The 19,455-nt window shown below is 42.7% G+C and overlaps 1 protein-coding gene across 1 annotated transcript in view; it reads left to right on the top strand.

The window, feature by feature from the left end:
- Positions 1-19,455, top strand: part of LOC147361934 (ATP-binding cassette sub-family C member 4-like) — a 219,558-nt gene that overhangs the window by 42,347 nt on the left and 157,756 nt on the right. The window contains 2 exon segments of the mRNA XM_086330254.1: positions 6,165-6,254; positions 9,880-10,071. Of these exon segments, the coding sequence (XP_086186380.1) occupies positions 6,165-6,254; positions 9,880-10,071 (282 nt within the window).

Genomic DNA, 19,455 nt, shown 5'->3' with positions numbered 1-19,455 from the left:
AAGTGATGGAACCAGATGCCATGATCTTAGTTTTCTGAATGTTGAGCTTTAAGCCAACTTTCTCACTCTCCTCTTTCACCTTCATCAAGAGGCTCTTTAGTTCCTCTTTATTTTCTGCCATAAGGGTGGTGTCATCTGCATATCTGAGGTTATTGATATTTCTCCTGGCAATCTTGATTCCAGCTTGTGTTTCTTCCAGCCCAGCGTTTCTCATGATATACTCTGCATATAAGTTAAATAGTCAGGGTGACAATATACAGCCTTGATGTACTCCTTTTCCTATTTGGAACCAGTCTGTTGTTCCATGTCCAGTTCTAACTTGCTTCCTGACCTGCATACAGGTCTCTCAAGAGACAGGTCGGGTGGTCTGGTATTCCCATCTCTTTCAGAATTCTCCACAGTTTATAGTGAACCACACAGAAAAGGCTTTGGCATAGTCAATACAGCAGAAATAGATGTTTTTCTAGAACTCTCTTGCTTTTTCAATGATCCAGAGGATGTTGGCAATTTGATCTCTGGTTCCTCTGCCTTTTCTAAAACCAGCTTGAGCATCTGGAATTTCACAGTTCATGTATTCCTGAAGCCTGGCTTGGAGAATTTTGAGCATTACTTTACTAGCGTGTGAGATGAGTGCAATTGTGCAGTAGTTTGAGCATTCTTTGGCATTGCCTTTCTTAGGGATTGGAATGAAAACTGACCTTTTCCAGTCCTGTGGCCACAGATGAGTTTTCCAAATTTACTGGCATATTGCGTGCAGCACTTTCACAGCATCACCTTTTAGGATTTGAAATAGCTCAACTCGAATTCCACCACTTCTGCTAGCTTTGTTTGTAGTGATGTTTCCTAAGACCCACTTGACTTCACATTCCAGGATGTCTGTGTCTAGGTGAGTGTGAGTGATCACACCATCATGATTATCTGGGTCATGAAAATCTTTTTTGTACAGTTCTTCTGTGTATTCTTGCCACCTCTTCTTAATAGCTTCGGCTTCTGTTAGGTCCATACCATTTCTGTCCTTTATCGAGCCCATCTTTGCATGAAATGTTCCCTTGGTATCTCTAATTTTCTTGAAGAGATCTCTAGTGTTTCCCATTCTTTTGTTTTCCTGTATTTCTTTGCATTGATCGCTGAGGAAGTCTTTCTTACCTCTCCTTGCTATTCTTTGGAACACTGCATTCAAATGGGTATATCTTTCCTTTTCTCCTTTGCTTTTGGCTTCTCTTCTTTTCACAGCTATTTGTACGGCCTTCTCAGACAGCCATTTTGCTTTTTTGTATTTCTTTTCCATGGGGATGGTCTTGATCCCTGTCTTCTGTACAATGTCACTAACCTCCATCCATAGTTCATCAGGCACTCTGTCTATCAGATGTAATGGCAAAACTCTTCAGTATTCTTCCTTTGAGAACCCCATGAAGAGTATGAATAGACAAAAAGATAGGACACTGAAAGATGAACTCCCCAGGTTGGTAAATGCCCAATATGCTACCGGAGATCAGTGGAGAAATACTCCAGATAGAATAAAGGGACGGAATCAAAGCAAACAAAACAAAACAAAACCCAGTTGTGTATGTGACTGGTGATAGAAGCAAGGTCAGATATTGTAAAAAGCAATATTGCATAGGAATCTGGAATGTTAGGTCCATGAATCAAGGCAAATTGGAAGTGGTCAACAGGAGGTATCAAGAGTGAACATTGACATTCTAGGAATCAGCAAAGTAAGATGGACAGGAATGGGTGAATTTAACTCAGATGACATCCTGGAATGTGAAGTCAAGTGGGCCTTAGGAAGCATCACTACAAACAAAGCTAGCCAGAAGTGGTGGAATTCGAGTTGAGCTATTTAAAATCCTAAAAGGTGATGCTGTGAAAGTGCTGCACTCAATATGCCAGCAAATTTGGAAAACTCAGCAGTGGCCATAGGACTGGAAAAGGTCAATTTTCATTCCAATCCCTAAGAAAGGCAATGCCAAAGAATGCTCAAACTACTGCACAATTGCACTCATCTCACACGCTAGTAAAGTAATGCTCAAAATTCTCCAAGCCAGGCTTCAGGAATACATGAACTGTGAACTTCTAGATGTTCAAGCTGGTTTTAAAAAAGGCAGAGGAACCAGAGATCAAATTGCCAACATCCTCTGGATCATGGAAAAAGCAAGAGAGTTACAGAAAAACATCTATTTCTGCTTTATTGACTATGCTAAAGCCTTTGACTGTGTGGATCACAACAAACTGTGGAAAATTCTGAAAGAGATGAGAATACCAGATCACCTGACCTGTCTCTTGAGAAACCTGTATGCAGGTTAGGAATCAACAGTTAGAACTGGACATGGAACAACAGACAGGTTCCAAATAGGAAAGGGAGTACATCAAGGCTGTATATTGTCACCCTGCCTATTTAACTTATATGCAGAGTACATCATTAGAAACGCTGGGCTGGAGGAAGCACAAGCTGGAATCAAGATTGCCAGGAGAAATATCAGTATCCTCAGATGTGCAGATGATACCACCCTTATAGCAGAAAGTGAAGAACTAAAGAGCCTCTTGATGAAAGTGAAAGAGGAGAGTGAAAAAGTTGGCTTAAAGCTCAACATTCAGAAAACTAAGATCATGGCATCTGGTCCTATCACTTAATGGGAAATAGATGGGGAAACAGTGAAAACAGTGTCAGACTTTATTTTTTTGAGCTCCAAAATCACTGCAGATGGTGATTATAACCATGAAATTAGAAGACGCTTACTCCTTGCAAGGAAAGTTATGACCAGCCTAGACAGTATATTAAAAGGCAGAGACATTACTTTGCCAACAAAGGTCCATGTAGTCAAGGCTGTGGTTTTTCCAGTAGTCATGTATGGATGTGAGAGTTGGAGTATAAAGAAATCGGACCACAGAAGAATTGATGCTTTTGAACTGTGGTGTTGGAAAAGACTCTTGAGAGTCCCTTGGCTTGCAAGGAGATCCAGCCATTCCATCCTAAAGGAGATCAGTCCTCAGTGTTCATTGGAAGGACTGATGTTGAAGCTGAAACTCCAATACTTTGGCCACCTGATGCGAAGAGCTGTCTCATTTGAAATGACCCTGATGCTGGGAAAGATTGAGGGCAGGAGGAGAAGGGGATGACAGAGGATGAGATGGCTGGATGGCATCACCAACTTGATGGACATGGGTTTGGGTAAACTGGGAGTTGGTGATGGACAGGGAGGCTTGGCATGCTGCAGTTCATGGGGTCGCAAAGACCTGGACATGACTGAGCGACTGAACTGAACTGAGCTGATTAGAAAGAAAGTCATGCATGCAGGATAAGGACATTTCCTCTAAAGAAACCGGTTGCATCATAGCTGGCTTTGACACAGGATGTGAGGTTGTAGATAGAGTGGTGTTAGTTGTAGCTGAGAGTAGCTATAGTGGGAGCTGAGGTGGGGAAAGCAGCCCTGCGGTTTTCATGGTGGTTGCTATGGTGTGTCAGCTCTGTTCATCACCTGGCAGTCACTAACGTTGAATTATCTGAACAGTAGCTTTTGCCTTTCATTCAATACAAAAGCAGGTAATATTAGCAGCCTTAGCATCTAAACAGGAGACATAGCTGTTGTCGTTTCCCCAGATTTCTGGTGCTGGAGAGGTGACCCTCAGGAAGCACGGCATTGGGGCTCTCATGGTGGTGGTCAGTAAAGCTGGGTGTATAGTTACATTCAGGGCCACGGTGGTGTCCTGAGCCATGGTCATCACACAGACTATGGCCAGGCAGCCCATGCCCAGAGCAGCAGGTGGGAGAGCCTGGATATCATGTCCTCCATGCGGGTGTTCAAGTGGAACTGGGGCGCCCAACGCTATGTCTGTCCTTTTGTCCCCTACACACACCCCCGCATTGTGTACAGGTGTCCACTTAATTTCTTTTGTACCAAACTATGCAGCATTTTCAGATGAACTATTTTGTTCTTTCAAGAGCTGAATATCATGTTCTCAGACTTCTTGCCCTTAGTACAGAACACCCTGTTCTGTTGTCCTGCCCTTGCCTATGAAAGGACTGTGCCCCTTGCTGGCATCATTAGTAATTAAGGGCTGTCATAGGTCATGGGTGAGAGAGCCCTTGAAAGGGGTAGGGGGAGAAGCACAGACATTGGGAGTTTTGGAGAGAAGCTGAATCTGAATGAAGCCCCTGCTGGGTTGGGAGGCAGGAGGTAGACATGAGCTCTGTAACCTTCTCACTATACAGCCAGGTGGGCAGGTGGGGAAGGTCTCAGCTTTAATATAAATGGCCCCAGGGACTTCTCTAGTGGTCCAGTGGTTAAGAATCCACCTTCCAATGCAGTAGATTCGGGTTCCACCCCTGGTTGGGGAACTAAGATCTCACATGCTCTGGAGCAACTAAGCCCACACACCGCAACAAAGACCCAGTGCAGCCAAAATAAGAAAAAAAGCAAAATAAAGGTTCTGTGGGGGCCTCCAAATCTCATGGGACAGGGGTTTGGAATTGTATCTGCACAGAGTCGGGGTGTTTTGTTGAGTCAGTGTCCCCTGAGCCTGGATAACCAGTTGGGGAGCGGACCTAGTGCCTCTGAGCTGTCGAGTGCTGCCCCCTTCTGGTCATCCTAGAGCAGTGCTGGATACTGAAGCCTGAACAGGGAGGGAACTCAGTGTCTGGCCCTGACCGTCTGAGGGGCTGTGATGGGAAGCTGATGTTTGTAGGTAGTTCACTATTTTGTAGTCATAATTGAGTGAAAAGTAGTAAAATAGGAATCCCAAGTTTCAGGCAGGAAGAAAGAAGTGGAGAAATTTAAAAAGCTTAAAAAAATCTTTCTCATGTATTAAAATCTAGCTTTTTATTGATTTTTAATTCCTAAAATCTGGAGCAAGTTTTTTTGGTGATGAAAAATCATTGTCAAATTTTTTTTAGTATGTGAACATTTTTTAATCAGTTCAGTTCTTTCTAGAAAAAAAATTCAATTTGAAGATTATCCAGACTTTTACTTAATCATACGTAACCATTGTGTGTATGTGTGTGTGTGTGTGTGTGTGTGTGTGTCTCTTTCTTAAACATAGCAGTTACTGAGAATTCTCTTAACATTTAGATATGTAAAGATGTACAGACACCTTGAGTCTTTCAGGAATATGACCCGTGATTGGCATGATGGTACTTTTCCTTCTCCGTCATATTGGACTATGCACTGTCTCGTGTACATCCATGTTTTTTGTTTTCCTTGTAGTAGAAGCACTTTATTGCTCCTATTTAGCCAGAATAGGTAATGCGTATATTACATATAAAATTGAGGCTTTATCACTCTGACCCATGATGTCATAATTAATTTCTTTATTCTTCATTATTTTGTTGTTGGTGTTACATTAGAGCTCTTGGTAAATTAGAACTCTGACCGTTACTTATAGGAGTTAATTTAGCATGAGTGACTTCATATAAAGTGCCCTTTTGCTTGCTGAGCATTACTGAGGTTTATTGTATATCAAATGAAAATGGAGAGATTAGTGATTTCAAATTATTTATTAAAAGACCAGGCATGCTAGGTACTTATGCTGCCACCTTGTGAAGATTAATGAGATAGACAGGTAAAACCAAAGCTTATGATGAAAACTTATAAATAATTAAAAACCTCCCTCTGAATACTCTAAGTACATTATATTAATAAGTTCGTGTGCATCATGCAGTTTGCATTTCAGGCAGGCACCTTGTCATCTCTACTACTTAAATTCTATAGGTGTCTAAAGCTGTGTCTGTATGGAAATCTGATGAAATAAGGTATCTTCCTAAAGGCAATTATAGCTGCTTCAAACACCCAAAGAGATAGGATTGGATGAAAAGGCCTCCAGGACACAGTATCTTAAAATAGGAAGGATAAAAATTGTGGGCTATATTAGCATGAAAGTGAAAGTTGCTCAGTCATGTCTGACTCTTTGCGACCCCCATGGACTATACAGTCCATGAAATTCTCCAGGCCAGAATACTGGAGTGGGTAGCCATTCCCTTCTCCAGGGAATCTTCCCAACCCAGGTCTCCTACATTGCAGGCAGATTCTTTACCAGCTGAGCCACAGGGGAAGTCACCAGGGAAGATATATTAGCATATCAATGACTATTATATTATTTTCAACTACTTTCTGAAGTAATTTGTGTTACTTTGTTGAAATGAGTGTGTTTTTATAAACTTTAATTTGCAGGAATCAGAATCACCAACCCTAAAAGGCCTTTCGTTTACTGTCAGACCCGGTGAACTGTTGACTGTGGTAGGACCTGTGGGAGCAGGAAAGGTAAGTTGTGATGCCTTTTGTCAGTTTGACGCAATGCTGCAGCTCCTGTTAAATTCTCAGAGTGGAGCCCACAGCTGAGTGTGACAGGGTTTGAATTGGGTGTGTCTAGAACAGTGTTTCTCTAGGTGTGTTCCATAGAATGTTAGTTTGTAAGAAGGTTTCATGGCCAAATAAGTCTGGATAAATACACACTGTGTTTTCCTTCTTGATGTTTCATGTTGCACAGTTGGGAACTGCTTATGGGGAGTTTGGCTGTTTCAGTGAAGGAAATTATTGATGTGATAGCTGTTCAGGATAGATGGAGACAGTGGGACTTCTTCTTGTCACAATGGCCCCTCCAGAAAGTCTGGAGGTGGTAAAGGCTCTTGCCAGAAGCTCTGAGCATTTCCTCATGTGACTTTACCTGGTTCCGCCAGTGCACATGTAAGTGAATGTGCAGCCGTGTGGAAGAGCTCAAGGTACAGACGTGAGCCAGACCCGATGCCTCGGCCTTTCAGAGGCAACCAGATTCTGAGGTGAGACAGATATGCAGGCAGATTATTTCAGCCCAGTGTGGTGAGTGCTCTGATGGTGTGGACATAGACATGACGCTTCTGTGTGTTACAACAGATTTGAAGGACATGTGTATGTGCACTTAGTCTCCTGTGTTTTGCACAACAAAATACAGAAACCTAAATGTGGGATTTGTACACTAGAGGGAGATGATTACCTCTATGATGGACTTTTTAAAATATTTATTTATTTATATTTCTTAAAAAAATTTTTTTTTAATTTTATTTTATTTTTAAACTTTACATAATTGTATTAGTTTTGCCAAATATCAAAATGAATCCACCACAGGTATACATGTGTTCCCCATCCTGAAACCTCCTCCCTCCTCCCTCCCCATACCATCCCTCTGGATCATCCCAGTACACTAGCCCCAAGCATCCAGTATCGTGCATCGAACCTGGACTGGCAACTCATTTCTTACATGATATTTTACATGTTTCAATGTCATTCTCCCAAATCTTCCCACCCTCTCCCTCTTCCACAGAGTCCATAAGACTGTTCTATACATCAGTGTCTCTTTTGCTGTCTCGTACACCGGGTTATTGTTACCATCTTTCTAAATTCCATATATATGCGTTAGTATACTGTATTGATGTTTTTCCTTCTGGCTTACTTCAAATTTATGTATTTATTCTACATTTTAAAAATTTATTTATTTATTAATTGGACGATAATTGCTTTACAGTATTGTGTCAGCTTCTGCCATACATCAGCATGAATCAGCTGTAGGTATATGCCTGTCCCCTACCTCTTGAACTTCCCTCCCACCTTGCACTCCTCTAGGTTGTTACAGAGCGCTGAATTTGAGCTCCCTAGGCATGATGGACTTTAACTCTTTGACCACAACAACCTCAGAGTTCTCTTAATTAATAATATTTGGATATATTCTTCACGCATGGCTTTAAGTTAAAAAAGAATATTTATTTATTCGGCTGAATTGGGTCTTAGTTGCAGTACATGGGCTCTCTAATTGTGTGTTGGCCTAGTTGCCCTGGGGCATGTGGGATCTTAGTTCCCTAACCAAGTATCTAAGCAGAGCCCCTGGCAATGGAAAACACATTCTTTTTTTTTTTTTAATCTGGGTATAATTGTTAATTTTTTAAACTTTTTATTTTATATTGGGATATAGCCAATTAACAGTGTTGTGATAGTTTCAGGTGAACAGTGAAGGGTATCTTTCAACCATACATATATACGTGTATCCATTCTCCGGCAAACTCCCCTCCCATCCAGACTGCCACAAAGCATTGAGTAGAGTTCCATGTGCTATACAGTAAGTCCTTGTTGGTTACGCATTTTAAATATAGCAGTGTGTACATGTCCATCCCAAGCTCCCTATATATCCCTTCCCCACATCCTGGAAGGTGGATTCTTAACCACTGGACCACCAGGGAAAGTCCCCACATACCTTTTTAAAAACAAGTATTTGTCAAGTAACAGATATCCAGATGCAGGAACAACTGCATTAAACATCAGATACAGAAAGTAGTGCACAAACTACCGCACAATTGCACCCATCTCACACGCTAGTAAAGTAATGCTTAAAATTCTCCAAGCCAGGCTTCAGCAGTACGTGAACCGTGAACTTCCAGATGTTCAAGCAGGTTTTAGAAAAGGCAGAGGAACCAAAGATCAAATTGCCAACATACACTGGATCATCGAAAAAGCAAGAGAGTTCCAGAAAAACATCTATTTCTGCTTTATTGACTATGCCAAAGCCTTTGACTATGCGGATCACAATAAACTGTGGAAAATTCTGAAAGAGATGGGAATACCAGACCACCTGACCTGTCTCTTGAGAAACCTGTATGCAGGTCAGGAAACAACAGTTAGAACTGGACATGGAACAACAGACTAGTTCCAAATAGGAAAAGGAGTATGTCAAGGCTGTATATTGTCACCCTGCTTATTTAACTTATATGCAGAGTACATCATGAGAAACACTGGGCTGGAGGAAGCTCAAGCTGGAATCAAGATTGCTGGGAGAAATATCAATAACCTCAGATATGCAGATGACACCACTCTTATGGCAGAAAATGAAGAGGAACTAAAGAGCTTCTTGATGAAAGTGAAAGAGGAGAGTGAAAATGTTAAAGCTCAACATTCAGAAAACTAAGATCATGGCATCTGGTTCCATCATTTCATGGCAAATAGATGGGGAAACAGTGGAAACAGTGGCTGACTATTTTTCTGGGCTCCAAAATCACTGCAGATGGTGACTGCAGCCATGAAATTAAAAGACAGTTGCTCCTTGGAAGGGAAGTCATGACCAACCTAGATAGCATATTCAAAAGCAGAGATATTACTTTGCCAACAAACGTCCATCTAGTCAAGGCTATGGTTTTTCCAGTAGTCATGTATGGATGTGAGAATTGGACTGTAAAGAAAGCTGAGCACAAAAGAATTGATGCTTTTGAACTGTGGTTTTGGACGAGACTCTCGAGAGGGGACTGCAAGGTGATCCAACCAGTCCATCCTAAAGGAGATCAGTCCTGAGTGTTCATTGGAAGGACTGATGTTGAAGCTGAAATTCCAATACTTTGGCCACCTGATGTGAAGAGCTGACTCATTTGAAAAAACTCTGATGCTGGAAAAGATTGAGGGCAGGAGGAGAAGGGGACAACAGAGAATGTGATGGTTGGATGGCATCACCGACTCAATGGACATGGGTTTGGGTGGACTTCGGGAGTTGGTGATGGACAGGGAGGCCTGGCGTGCTGCGGTTCATGGGCTTGCAAAAAGTCGGACACGACTGAGTGACTGAACTGAACAGAAAGTACACATCCTGCTGGTCTGCTCTGCTAGAGAAGAATGTTACACATTCTTAGTCTTTGCTGAGTAGAGTGCTCTATTTGGGGAAACTAACGCAGGGTAGATTGTTATGGTATTTATATTCCTTATCCCCCTTCAGTTTACATTGACCAATAGTGCTCTTTTCCACGTTTTTCCTTCAATATTCAGAGCTGCACTTTATCCTGTTCTGATATCCTTGATCAAGCACCAGGGTGGGGACTGTGCGGCATTCGTGTCCAGGCCTGAGTTCTCCCTATTCACATGTTGCCGTCTGTTTCAGTCGTCACTGTTACGTGCTCTGCTGGGGGAGCTGGCCCCGAGCCAGGGGAAGGTCAGCGTGCATGGGAGGATCGCATATGTTTCTCAGCAGCCCTGGCTGTTTCCAGGAACTGTGAGAAGTAACATTTTATTTGGGAAGAAATACGAAGAAGAGCGATATAAAGAAGTAATAAAGGCTTGTGCTTTGGAAGAGGTGAGTAATGACTTGTGAGCTGCATATACTCAAATTTCAATTGAGAGTGTTGGCTTAAGCTATGAGGTTTGTTGAAAGTTCTTTTTTTAAAAAATTTGAAAGGTCTTTGATTGTTGCTTTAAGCTGGTCTGGGTAAACATGCAGTTGTATACGCAGTTGTTTTAATTCTGATGTGATAATCACAGAATGCCTTTATTTCATTTGGTAAAGCTTCATTCAGGTTTAGGTTCTTTTTTTAATGGACAGTTACAAAAATTTGTAAAAACAGAGAGCACACTGTAATGATCTCTCATATACCCACCCCCAGCTCCAACCAGGATCAGCTGGTGGCCAGTCTTGCTGCATCTCCACCCCTGCCCTCTGCCAGCCCCACCCCCACCCCATTATTATTCTGGAGCAGATCCTAGACCTCAGATTAGTCAGTCCATCTGTAAACATTTCTTCTGTTTTTGTCTAAAAGATAGGAAAGCCTTTGGAAAAAAAAAATTACCAACATTATTTCACCTGAAAAATTACCCTAATTCCTGAATATCATCAACTTTTTCATCAGTGTTTACATGTTGCTAATCATCTCACTGAGAAATCTTGTTCACTATTGATGGAATCAGACTCCACATGAGGTCTGCCCACTGCACTTGGTTAGTGCCTCCTCAGTCTCTTTCAGTCTCCAGGTTTCCCTCTCTGTTTGGTTTTGACTTGTAATTTATTAAAGAAAATGTAATGCTTTAAAATTTCTTCTTAATCCTGCCTCATTTCATTGGAGGAGAGATTGTTTTCAGAAATTGCATTGAGTTTCACAGAAAATGGCAAGAAGAAACATTTAACTCTACCTTGAGATTTAGATGAAATTAGTAAATGAATGATGAAAACTGAACTTACTTAATAGGAAAATGTAATTTGGCAAAAAGAAAGAAAAACATAAATACAGATTAAACAGTATTTTACTCTCTTGAGTTGTAAAAATCCATGAACATAGTGTTAAAGGGCTCCCCCTGTGGTCTGTTCAGATCTGGACATCTTTTATACTGTGAGGAAAAGGCTGGGGCTGTCTTTCAAAGGTGTGGTGGTGGAGACGACAAACCTGCTTTCTGAAAAACAGTAATTTTGCTTGAGTAATGCTTGAACATCATAGATTTTTATCAGGTGAATATCAATTTTTGATGATGTGGACAAAATGGAATTGCTCACTCTTCTGTTTCTTTCTCCTGGTCTGTGGTTGGTTAATGGGAGATTGTGTTTGCAGAACCGATGCCAAGTTAGCAGTAATCAGCAAAGATTTTTATTAAATAATGTTTATACTGTGTAAGAAAAGAAGGGGAAAGCAAACATAAAACATTGAGACAATAGCTCCCATTTATTTAGAGTGTACATGCAAATTATTTCTCTTTCTCAGACATGCACCCAGAAGAGGGTATGCTGCTGCTGCTAAGTCTCTTCAGTCGTGTCCGATTCTGTGCGACCCCATAGATGGCAGCCCACCAGGCCCCGCCGTCCCTGGGATTCTCCAGGCAAGAACACTGGAGTGGGTTGCCGTTTCCTCCTCCAATGCATGAAAGTGAAAAGGGAAAATGAAGTCGCTCAGTCGTGCCCTACTCTTAGCTACCCCATGGACTGCAGCCTACCAGGCTCCTCCATCCATGGGATTTTTCAGGCAAAAGTACTGGAGTGGGGTGCCATTGCCTTCTCCCAGAAGAGGGTATATGAATTATTAATTCTTTATGATTATCTTCGGAGAAGGCAATGGCACCCGACTCCAGTACTCTTGTCTGGAGAATCCCAGGGACGGGGGAGCCTGGTGGGCTGCCATCTCTGGGGTCCCACAGAATTGGACACGACTGAAGTGACTTAGCAGCAGCAGCAGCAGCATGATTATCTTCAGTGTTACCATCTTCATTTTATAGTTGGTAAAACTGAGGCTTGGAGAGAGAACTTTTTAAAAAGCAGGTGATGGATAAAGCTGGAAGGTGGGGTGTGGAATAAACAGATTTCATGTGTTTCCTCTTTACCTTAATCATGTCAACCTCCTGATGCCCAGATCAGACTCCAGAGACCCAGACCAGTGTGTGGGTGTTTCTCTTATGACCTTTCCTTTCTGGTGAAGCTCAGCCTTGTCTTTCTCCCCACATTTGAGCATCTCTGCAAAAGAGCAGGTGCTGGACAGTGGCTGATATTCAGTGTTTCCCTGGGGGCCAATGCTTTGCCACAGCCACATGGGGTGACAGGACCAGTAATATGGGCAGCGTCTGGGGCTTCACCCATCCTTGGGAGTCTGTGCAGCACAGACTCTGGTGGGAAGGGGCCCTGCAGGACTGGGCTGCACAGCGATTCTTCTGTACATGATGTGATGTTTATAAACATGGACTGCTCTCCTGTTCTCTGCACAGTCAGGACATGCAGTCGGGCCCCTTGTGCCCATTCCCTCCTTGGCAGGAAGGGAGGCCCAGGGCAGAGAAGTAGTGAAGAGATGAGCTGTGGCTTAGTCTTGCCTGCTCTTACTTTGGGTATGTTCTGTTTCCTGCCTGGGCCTCTGACATTTCAAGAGGATATTGGGTCAGAAAGTTTCCAGGCGGTTTTGCTGCTGCTCTGAAGTGTCATCTCTGCCTCTGATTAGCAGGGGTCAGCAAGGTCGTTATGATACCTGGGAACCACCTAAAAAGTAATGATCCTCTGCTCATCTCCTTTTAGAATCCATGACTCAGTGGATGGGCATCAGGTGGTCACATAATAGTGGTGTGCTGGAGGTATTTTGTCCTGTAGATACGGAGACTATATGTGCGGTAGAAAAGGCTTGGCCTTTGGAGAGAAGGAGTCCTAGGAGGTATCTCTAAGTGTTTGTCTCAGTTTCCTTTCTTATTAAAAGCAGGAGGAGTGAGGTTACTGTAAAGGCTATAGGCCATGCCTATGAAATGCAGGCATGTCAGGGTTTCAGTAAATTGTCGCTGTCCTTTCTGTTCTAACCCTTTTCTCTACATCTGCCCATCCACACATCAGATCAGATCAGATCAGTCACTCAATTGTGTTCGACTCTTTGCGACCACATGAATCGCAGCACGCCAGGCCTCCCTGTCCATCACCAACTCACGGAGTTCACTGAGACTCACGTCCATTGAGTCAGTGATGCCATCCAGCCATCTCATCCTCTGTAATCCGCTTCTCCTCTGCCCCCAATCCCTCCCAGCATCAGAGTCTTTTCCAATGAGTCAACTCTTTGCATGAGGTGGCCAAAGTACTGGAGGTTCAGGTTTAGCATCATTCCTTCCAAAGAAATCCCAGGGCTGATCTCCTTCAGAATGGACTGGTTGGATCTCCTTGCAGTGCAAGGGACTCTCAAGAGTCTTCTCCAACACCACAGTTCAAAAGCATCAATTCTTCGGCGCTCAGCCTTCTTCACAGTCCAACTCTCACATCCATACATGACCACAAGAAAAACCATAGCCTTGACTAGACGAACCTTTGTTGGCAAAGTAATGTCTCTGCTTTTCAATATGCTATCTAGGTTGGTCATAACTTTCCTTCCAAGGAGTAAGCGTCTTTTAATTTCATGGCTGCAGTCACCATCTGCAGCGATTTTGGAGCCCAGAAAAATAAAGTCTGGCACTGTTTCCATTGTTTCCCCATCTATTTCCCATGAAGTGGTGGGACCAGATGCCATGATCTTCGTTTTCTTCATGTTGAGCTTTAAGCCAACTTTTTCACTCTCCTCTTTCACTTTCATCAAGAGGCTTTTGAGTTCCTCTTCACTTTCTGCCATAAGGGTGGTGTCATCTGAGGTTATTGAGATTTCTCCCGGCAATCTTGATTCCAGCTTGTGTTTCTTCCAGTCCAGTGTTTCTCATGATGTACTCTGCATATAAGTTAAATAAACAGGGTGACAATATACAGCCTTGACATACTCCTTTTCCTATTTGGAACCAGTGTGTTGTTCCATGTCCAGTTCTAACTGTTGCTTCCTGACCTGCATACAAATTTCTCAGTAGGCAGGTCCGGTGGTTTGGCATTCCCATCTCTTTCAGAATTTCCCACAGTTTATTGTGATCCACACATTCAAAGGCTTTGGCATAGTCAATAAAGCAGAAATAGATGTTTTTCTGGAACTCTCTTGCTATTTCCATGATCCAGTGGATGTTGGCAATTTGATCTCTGGTTTCTCTGCCTTTTCTAAAACCGGCTTGAACATCAGGAAGTTCACGGTTCACATATTGCTGAAGCCTGGCTTGGAGAATTTTGAGCATTACTTTACTAGCCTGTGAGATGAGTGCAGTTGTGCAGTAGTTTGAGCATTCTTTGGCATTGCCTTTCTTTGGGATTGGAATGAAAACTGACCTTTTCCAGTCCTGTGGCCACTGCTGAGTTTTCCAAATTTGCTGGCATATTGAGTGCAGCACTTTCACAGCATCATCTTTCAGGATTTGGAATAGCTCAACTGGAATTCCATCACCTCCACTAGCTTTGTTCGTAGTGATGCTTTCTAAGGCCCACTTGACTTCACATTCCAGGATGTTTGGCTCTAGGTCAGTGATTACAACATCATGATTATCTGGGTCGTGAAGATCTTTTTTGTACAGTTCTTCTGTGTATTCTTGCCATCTCTTCTTAATATTTTCTGCTTCTGTTAGGTCCATACCATTTCTATCCTTTATCGAGCTCATCTTTGCATGAAATGTTCCTTTGGTATCTCTGATTTTCTTGAAGAGATCTCTAGTCTTTCCCATTCTGTTGTTTTCCTTTATTTCTTTGCATTGATCGCTGAGGAAGGCTTTCTTATCTCTTCTTGCTATTCTTTGGAACTCTGCATTCAGATGCTTAAATCTTTCCTTTTCTCCTTTGCTTTTCGCTTCTCTTCTTTTCACAGCTATTTGCTTTTTTGCATTTCTTTTCCATGGGGATGGTCTTGATCCCTGTCTCCTGTACAGTGTCACGAACCTCATTCTATAGTTCATCAGGCCGTCTATCTATCAGGTCTAGGCCCTTAAATCTATTTCTCACTTCCACTGTATAATCATAAGGGATTTGATTTAGGTCATACCTGAATGGTCTAGTGGTTTTCCCTACTTTCTTCAATTTAAGTCTGAATTTGGCAATAAGGAGTTCATGGTCTGAGCCACAGTCAGCTCCTGGTCTTGTTTTTGCTGACTATATAGAGCTTCTCCATCTTTGGCTGCAAAGAATATAATCAATCTGATTTTGGTGTTGACCATCTGGTGATGTCCATGTATAGTCTTCTCTTGTGTTGTTGGAAGAGGGTATTTGTTATGACCAGTGCATTTTTTTGGCAAAACTCTATTAGTCTTTGCCCTGCTTCATTCCGTATTCCATGGCCAAATTTGCCTGTTCCTCCAGGTGTTTCTTGACTTCCTACTTTTGCATTCCAGTCCTCTATAATGAAAAGGACATCTTTTTGGGGTGTTAGTTCTAAAAGGTCTTGTAGGTCTTCATAGAACCATTCAACTTCAGCTTCTTCAGCATTACTGGTTGGGTCATAGACTTGGATTACTGTGATATTGAATGGTTTGCCTTGGAAACGAACAGAGATCATTCTGTCGTTTTTGAGATTGCATCCAAGTACTGCATTTCAGACTCTTTTGTTGACCATGATGGCTTCTCCATTTCTTCTGAGGGACTCCTGGCTGCAATAGTAGATATAATGGTCATCTGAGTAAAATTCACCCATTCCAGTCCATTTCCGTTCGCTGATTCCTAGAATGTCAACTTTCACTCTTGCCATCTCTTGTTTGACCACTTCCAATTTGTCTTGATTCATGGACCTGACATTCCAGGTTCCTATGCAATATTGCTCTTTACAGCATCAGACCTTTCTTCTATCACCAGTCACATCCACAGCTGGGTATTGTTTTTGCTTTGGCTCCATCCCTTCATTCTTTCTGGAGTTATTTCTCCACTGATCTCCAGTAGCATATTGGGTACCTACTGACCTGGGGAGTTTCTCTTTCAGTATCCTATCATTTTGCCTTTTCATACTGTTCATGGGGTTCTCAAGGCAAGAATACTGAAGTGGTTTGCCATTCCCTTCTCCAGTGGACCACATTCTGTCAGATCTCTCCACCATGACCTTCCCATCTTGGGTTGCCCCATGGGCATGGCTTAGTTTCATTGAGTTAGACAAGGCTGTGGTCCTAGTGTGATTAGATTGACTAGATTTCTATGAGTATGGTTTCAGTGTGTTTGCCCTCTGATGCCCTCTTGCATCACCTACCATCTTACTTGGGTTTCTCTTACCTTGGGCGTGGGATATCTCTTCACGGCTGCTCCAGCAAAGCACAGCCTTATTGCTCCTTACCTTGGACAAGGGGTATCTCCTCACCACCGCCCTTCCTCACCTTCAAAGTGGAATAGCACCTCTAGGCTCTCCTGTGCCCATGCAGCCATGGCTCCTTGGACGTGGGGTTGGTCCTCCCAGCCACTGCCCCTGACCTTGGATGTGAGATAGCTCTTCTCAGCCGTTCCTGTGCCGTCACAGTCTGGTACTCTCAGCTGCTGCCCCTGACCTCGGACGTGGGGTAACTCCTCTTGGCCGCTGCCCTTCGGGCATGGGGTCCTCCCAGCTTCTGCCCCTGACTTTGGATGTGGGGTGGCTCCTCTCAGCCATGCTTAAGGCGCTGGTCGTCGCAGCCACCTGCACTTAGCGGCCATCCACACATACATTCCTATAAATATAATCAAGATTTTTTTTTCCCCAAGGTTCTTCCTCCTCCTACATCCCCCAAATCCTAGAGGAACAAGCACTGGAAAACAGCATTTCTTAGAATGTCAATAACAACTAGATGTATTAAACTAGGTCAGATTGAAGTAAATGTTTAAGTTCATCTAGATGAAAACATTCTTCTAATAAAACATGAAGTAATCCCATTGGCAACATCAGTTCAGGCTGATGACGTCAACTCCAAGGCCCAGGAGTCAGAAGACTCAGGGATTGAGTCTCAGTTTCCCTGTTTTCTAGGTGTGTGGTTTTGACTGACTGAACCTTACAAGCCTGTTTCTTCATTTGTAAACTGGAGATAATAATACTGTCAATCTTATAAGGTTGTTTCGAGAATGACATGCAATAGTGATTTTAAAGCACCTGATTGCTTAGGGACATAACAAGCACTCTATAAATGTTAGAATAATTTTGAAAATAAATTAGCCTCTAATTGTAAGCTCAACCAGTTTTTGGTAAAGTCACATCCATAAAATGTTACTTGTAAGAAAGAAGGTATCTTCTTGATATATGTAACTTTCATTATTTGAGCTGATAATTTATGTAGGTGCTGTACATATAGTATATTACATAAATCAACAGTAAACATATTCTGTTACCATAAGCAAGAGTGTATGTAACATTGGTCTGCATGTCATCTTTAACCATTTTTAAAAACTTTTGAGTTTTAAGTTGTTTTTTTTTTTTTTTTAAAAAAAACAAGTTTTTACAAAACGTTTTTAAGGCTTTTAAAAACTTTTAGGCATTACACAGTTAAAGGTATCAAGCTGATAAATTCTAGTTTGATATTTTCCCACATAGATCACTTGACCTTACAAATCCTTCTTGGATGCCTATAAGCTTGTACCTTTATCTCATATTTACCACATTCCTGCCAGCATGAACCCTTCCAGGGCCCAAAACAGGGCTCTTGTCTAACACTCAGAAATGAATTGTCCGAGGAGATACATGTGCTGACAAAGCAAGACATTTTATCTGGAAAGGGCACCTGAGTGGAGAGCAGTAGGGTAAGGGAACCCAGGAGAACAGCTCTGCCATGTGGCTCGCAGTCTTGGGTTTTATGGTGACGGGATTAGTTTCAGGGTTGTCTTTAGCCAATCATTCTGACCCAGAGTCCTTCCTGGTGGTGCCTGCATTGTTCAGCCAAGATGGATGCCAGCGAGAAGGATTCTGGGAGATGGTCAGACAGGTGGCGTCTCCTTTTGACCTTTCCTGAACTCTTCCGGTTGGCGGTGTCTTATTAGTTCCATGTTCCTTACCAGGACCTTATGCAAATAGTTACTGTGGTGCCTGGCCAGGGTAGGCAGTTTTAGTCAGTGTGCTTCCCCTAACTTGAATATTTTCTTTTCAGATTGCCTGGAAAATCATAAGATAATAAGTTAATTGATCCTTCTATGTCTAGGCCTTCATGACTTGAGTTAGTTTAGTGTTGTCTTCATTTCAAATACACTCTTTAGTCATGACCTGGGCAGTGTGATGTGAAAGAGCAAAAGGCTCTGAACTGACATGAGCTGGTTCAGAGTCCAGCTCTTCTGTTTAACAGGTAACAGTCCTCATACCAGTAACGTGACCTCACTTAATCTCAGTTTCCTCATCTGTGAAATGGGGCCAGTACTTCCTGTGCAGCTTGTTGTGAGGCTTAGAGATAACCAGTGTTATGGTCCAGCACAGTGCTTGGTGCACAGATCTTATCCCCCAGGAGCGGAGAAAAGCTGTCTGCATGTGTATAAATGATGGAGCAGGATGAGACGGGTCCTTCACAAGAGATATAAACACAGCCTTAGGAACCCAACAGGAGGAGAGATAAATCCAGGATGGTTTCATGAGAGAGTGTGTTTGGGCTGAGCCTGGAAAGATGGGCAGGATATTAACAGGCTGTGAGAGGAGGGGCAATTTCAAATGGAAAAAAAAAAAAAAACCCTGTGAAAAAAGAGGGACTCAGACTCCCCCTGTTTGAGTCCGAAGTACAGCATTCTTCTACCAGGGCCTCACGTCTGGCCCTCATTAACCATTACTGCAGTCTTCTCCACGATGTTTGTTGTTGTTGTTCAGTTGATACTTTTGAACTGTGATGCTGGAGAAGACTCTTGAGAGTCCTTGGACTGCTGCAAGGAGATCAAACCAGTCAATGCGAAAGGAAATCAACCCTAAATATTCATTGGAAGGACTGATGCTGAAGCTAAACCCCCAGTACTTTGGCTACCTGATGTGAAGAGCTGACTCATTAGAAAAGACCCTGATGGGAGAATTTGAGGGCAGGAGGAGAAGGTGCGACAGAGGATAAGATGGTTGGATGGCATCATTGACTCAATGGACATGAGTTTGAGCAAACTCCAAGAGATAGTGAAGGAGAGGGAAGCCTGATGAGCTGTGTCTATGGGGTCAAAAAGAGTCAGATACGACTAAGCAACTGAACAACAACAACTGAACTGCAGTGTTTGAAATCTCACCCACAGAGCGGATGTGCTACTTGGCTCCTTTTCCCAGTTCATTGTAGCTGCTGCTGCTAAGTCGATTCAGTCGTGTCCAACTCTGTGCACCCCCATAGACGGCAACCCACTAGGCTCCTCTGTCCCTGGGATTCTCCAGGCAAGAATAGTGGAGTAGGTTGCCATTTCCTTCTCCAATGCATGAAAGTGAAAAGTGAAAGTGAAGTCGCTCAGTCG

Source organism: Bos grunniens, chromosome 12, assembly GCF_055505025.1.
Source record: "Bos grunniens cultivar Pamir isolate PY7600 chromosome 12, Bosgru_T2T1.0, whole genome shotgun sequence".
In the NCBI taxonomy this organism is placed as follows: Eukaryota; Metazoa; Chordata; class Mammalia; order Artiodactyla; family Bovidae; genus Bos; species Bos grunniens.
The sequence above is the reverse complement of the archived record's forward strand: the minus strand, read 5'-3'. Positions and strand labels throughout refer to the sequence as shown.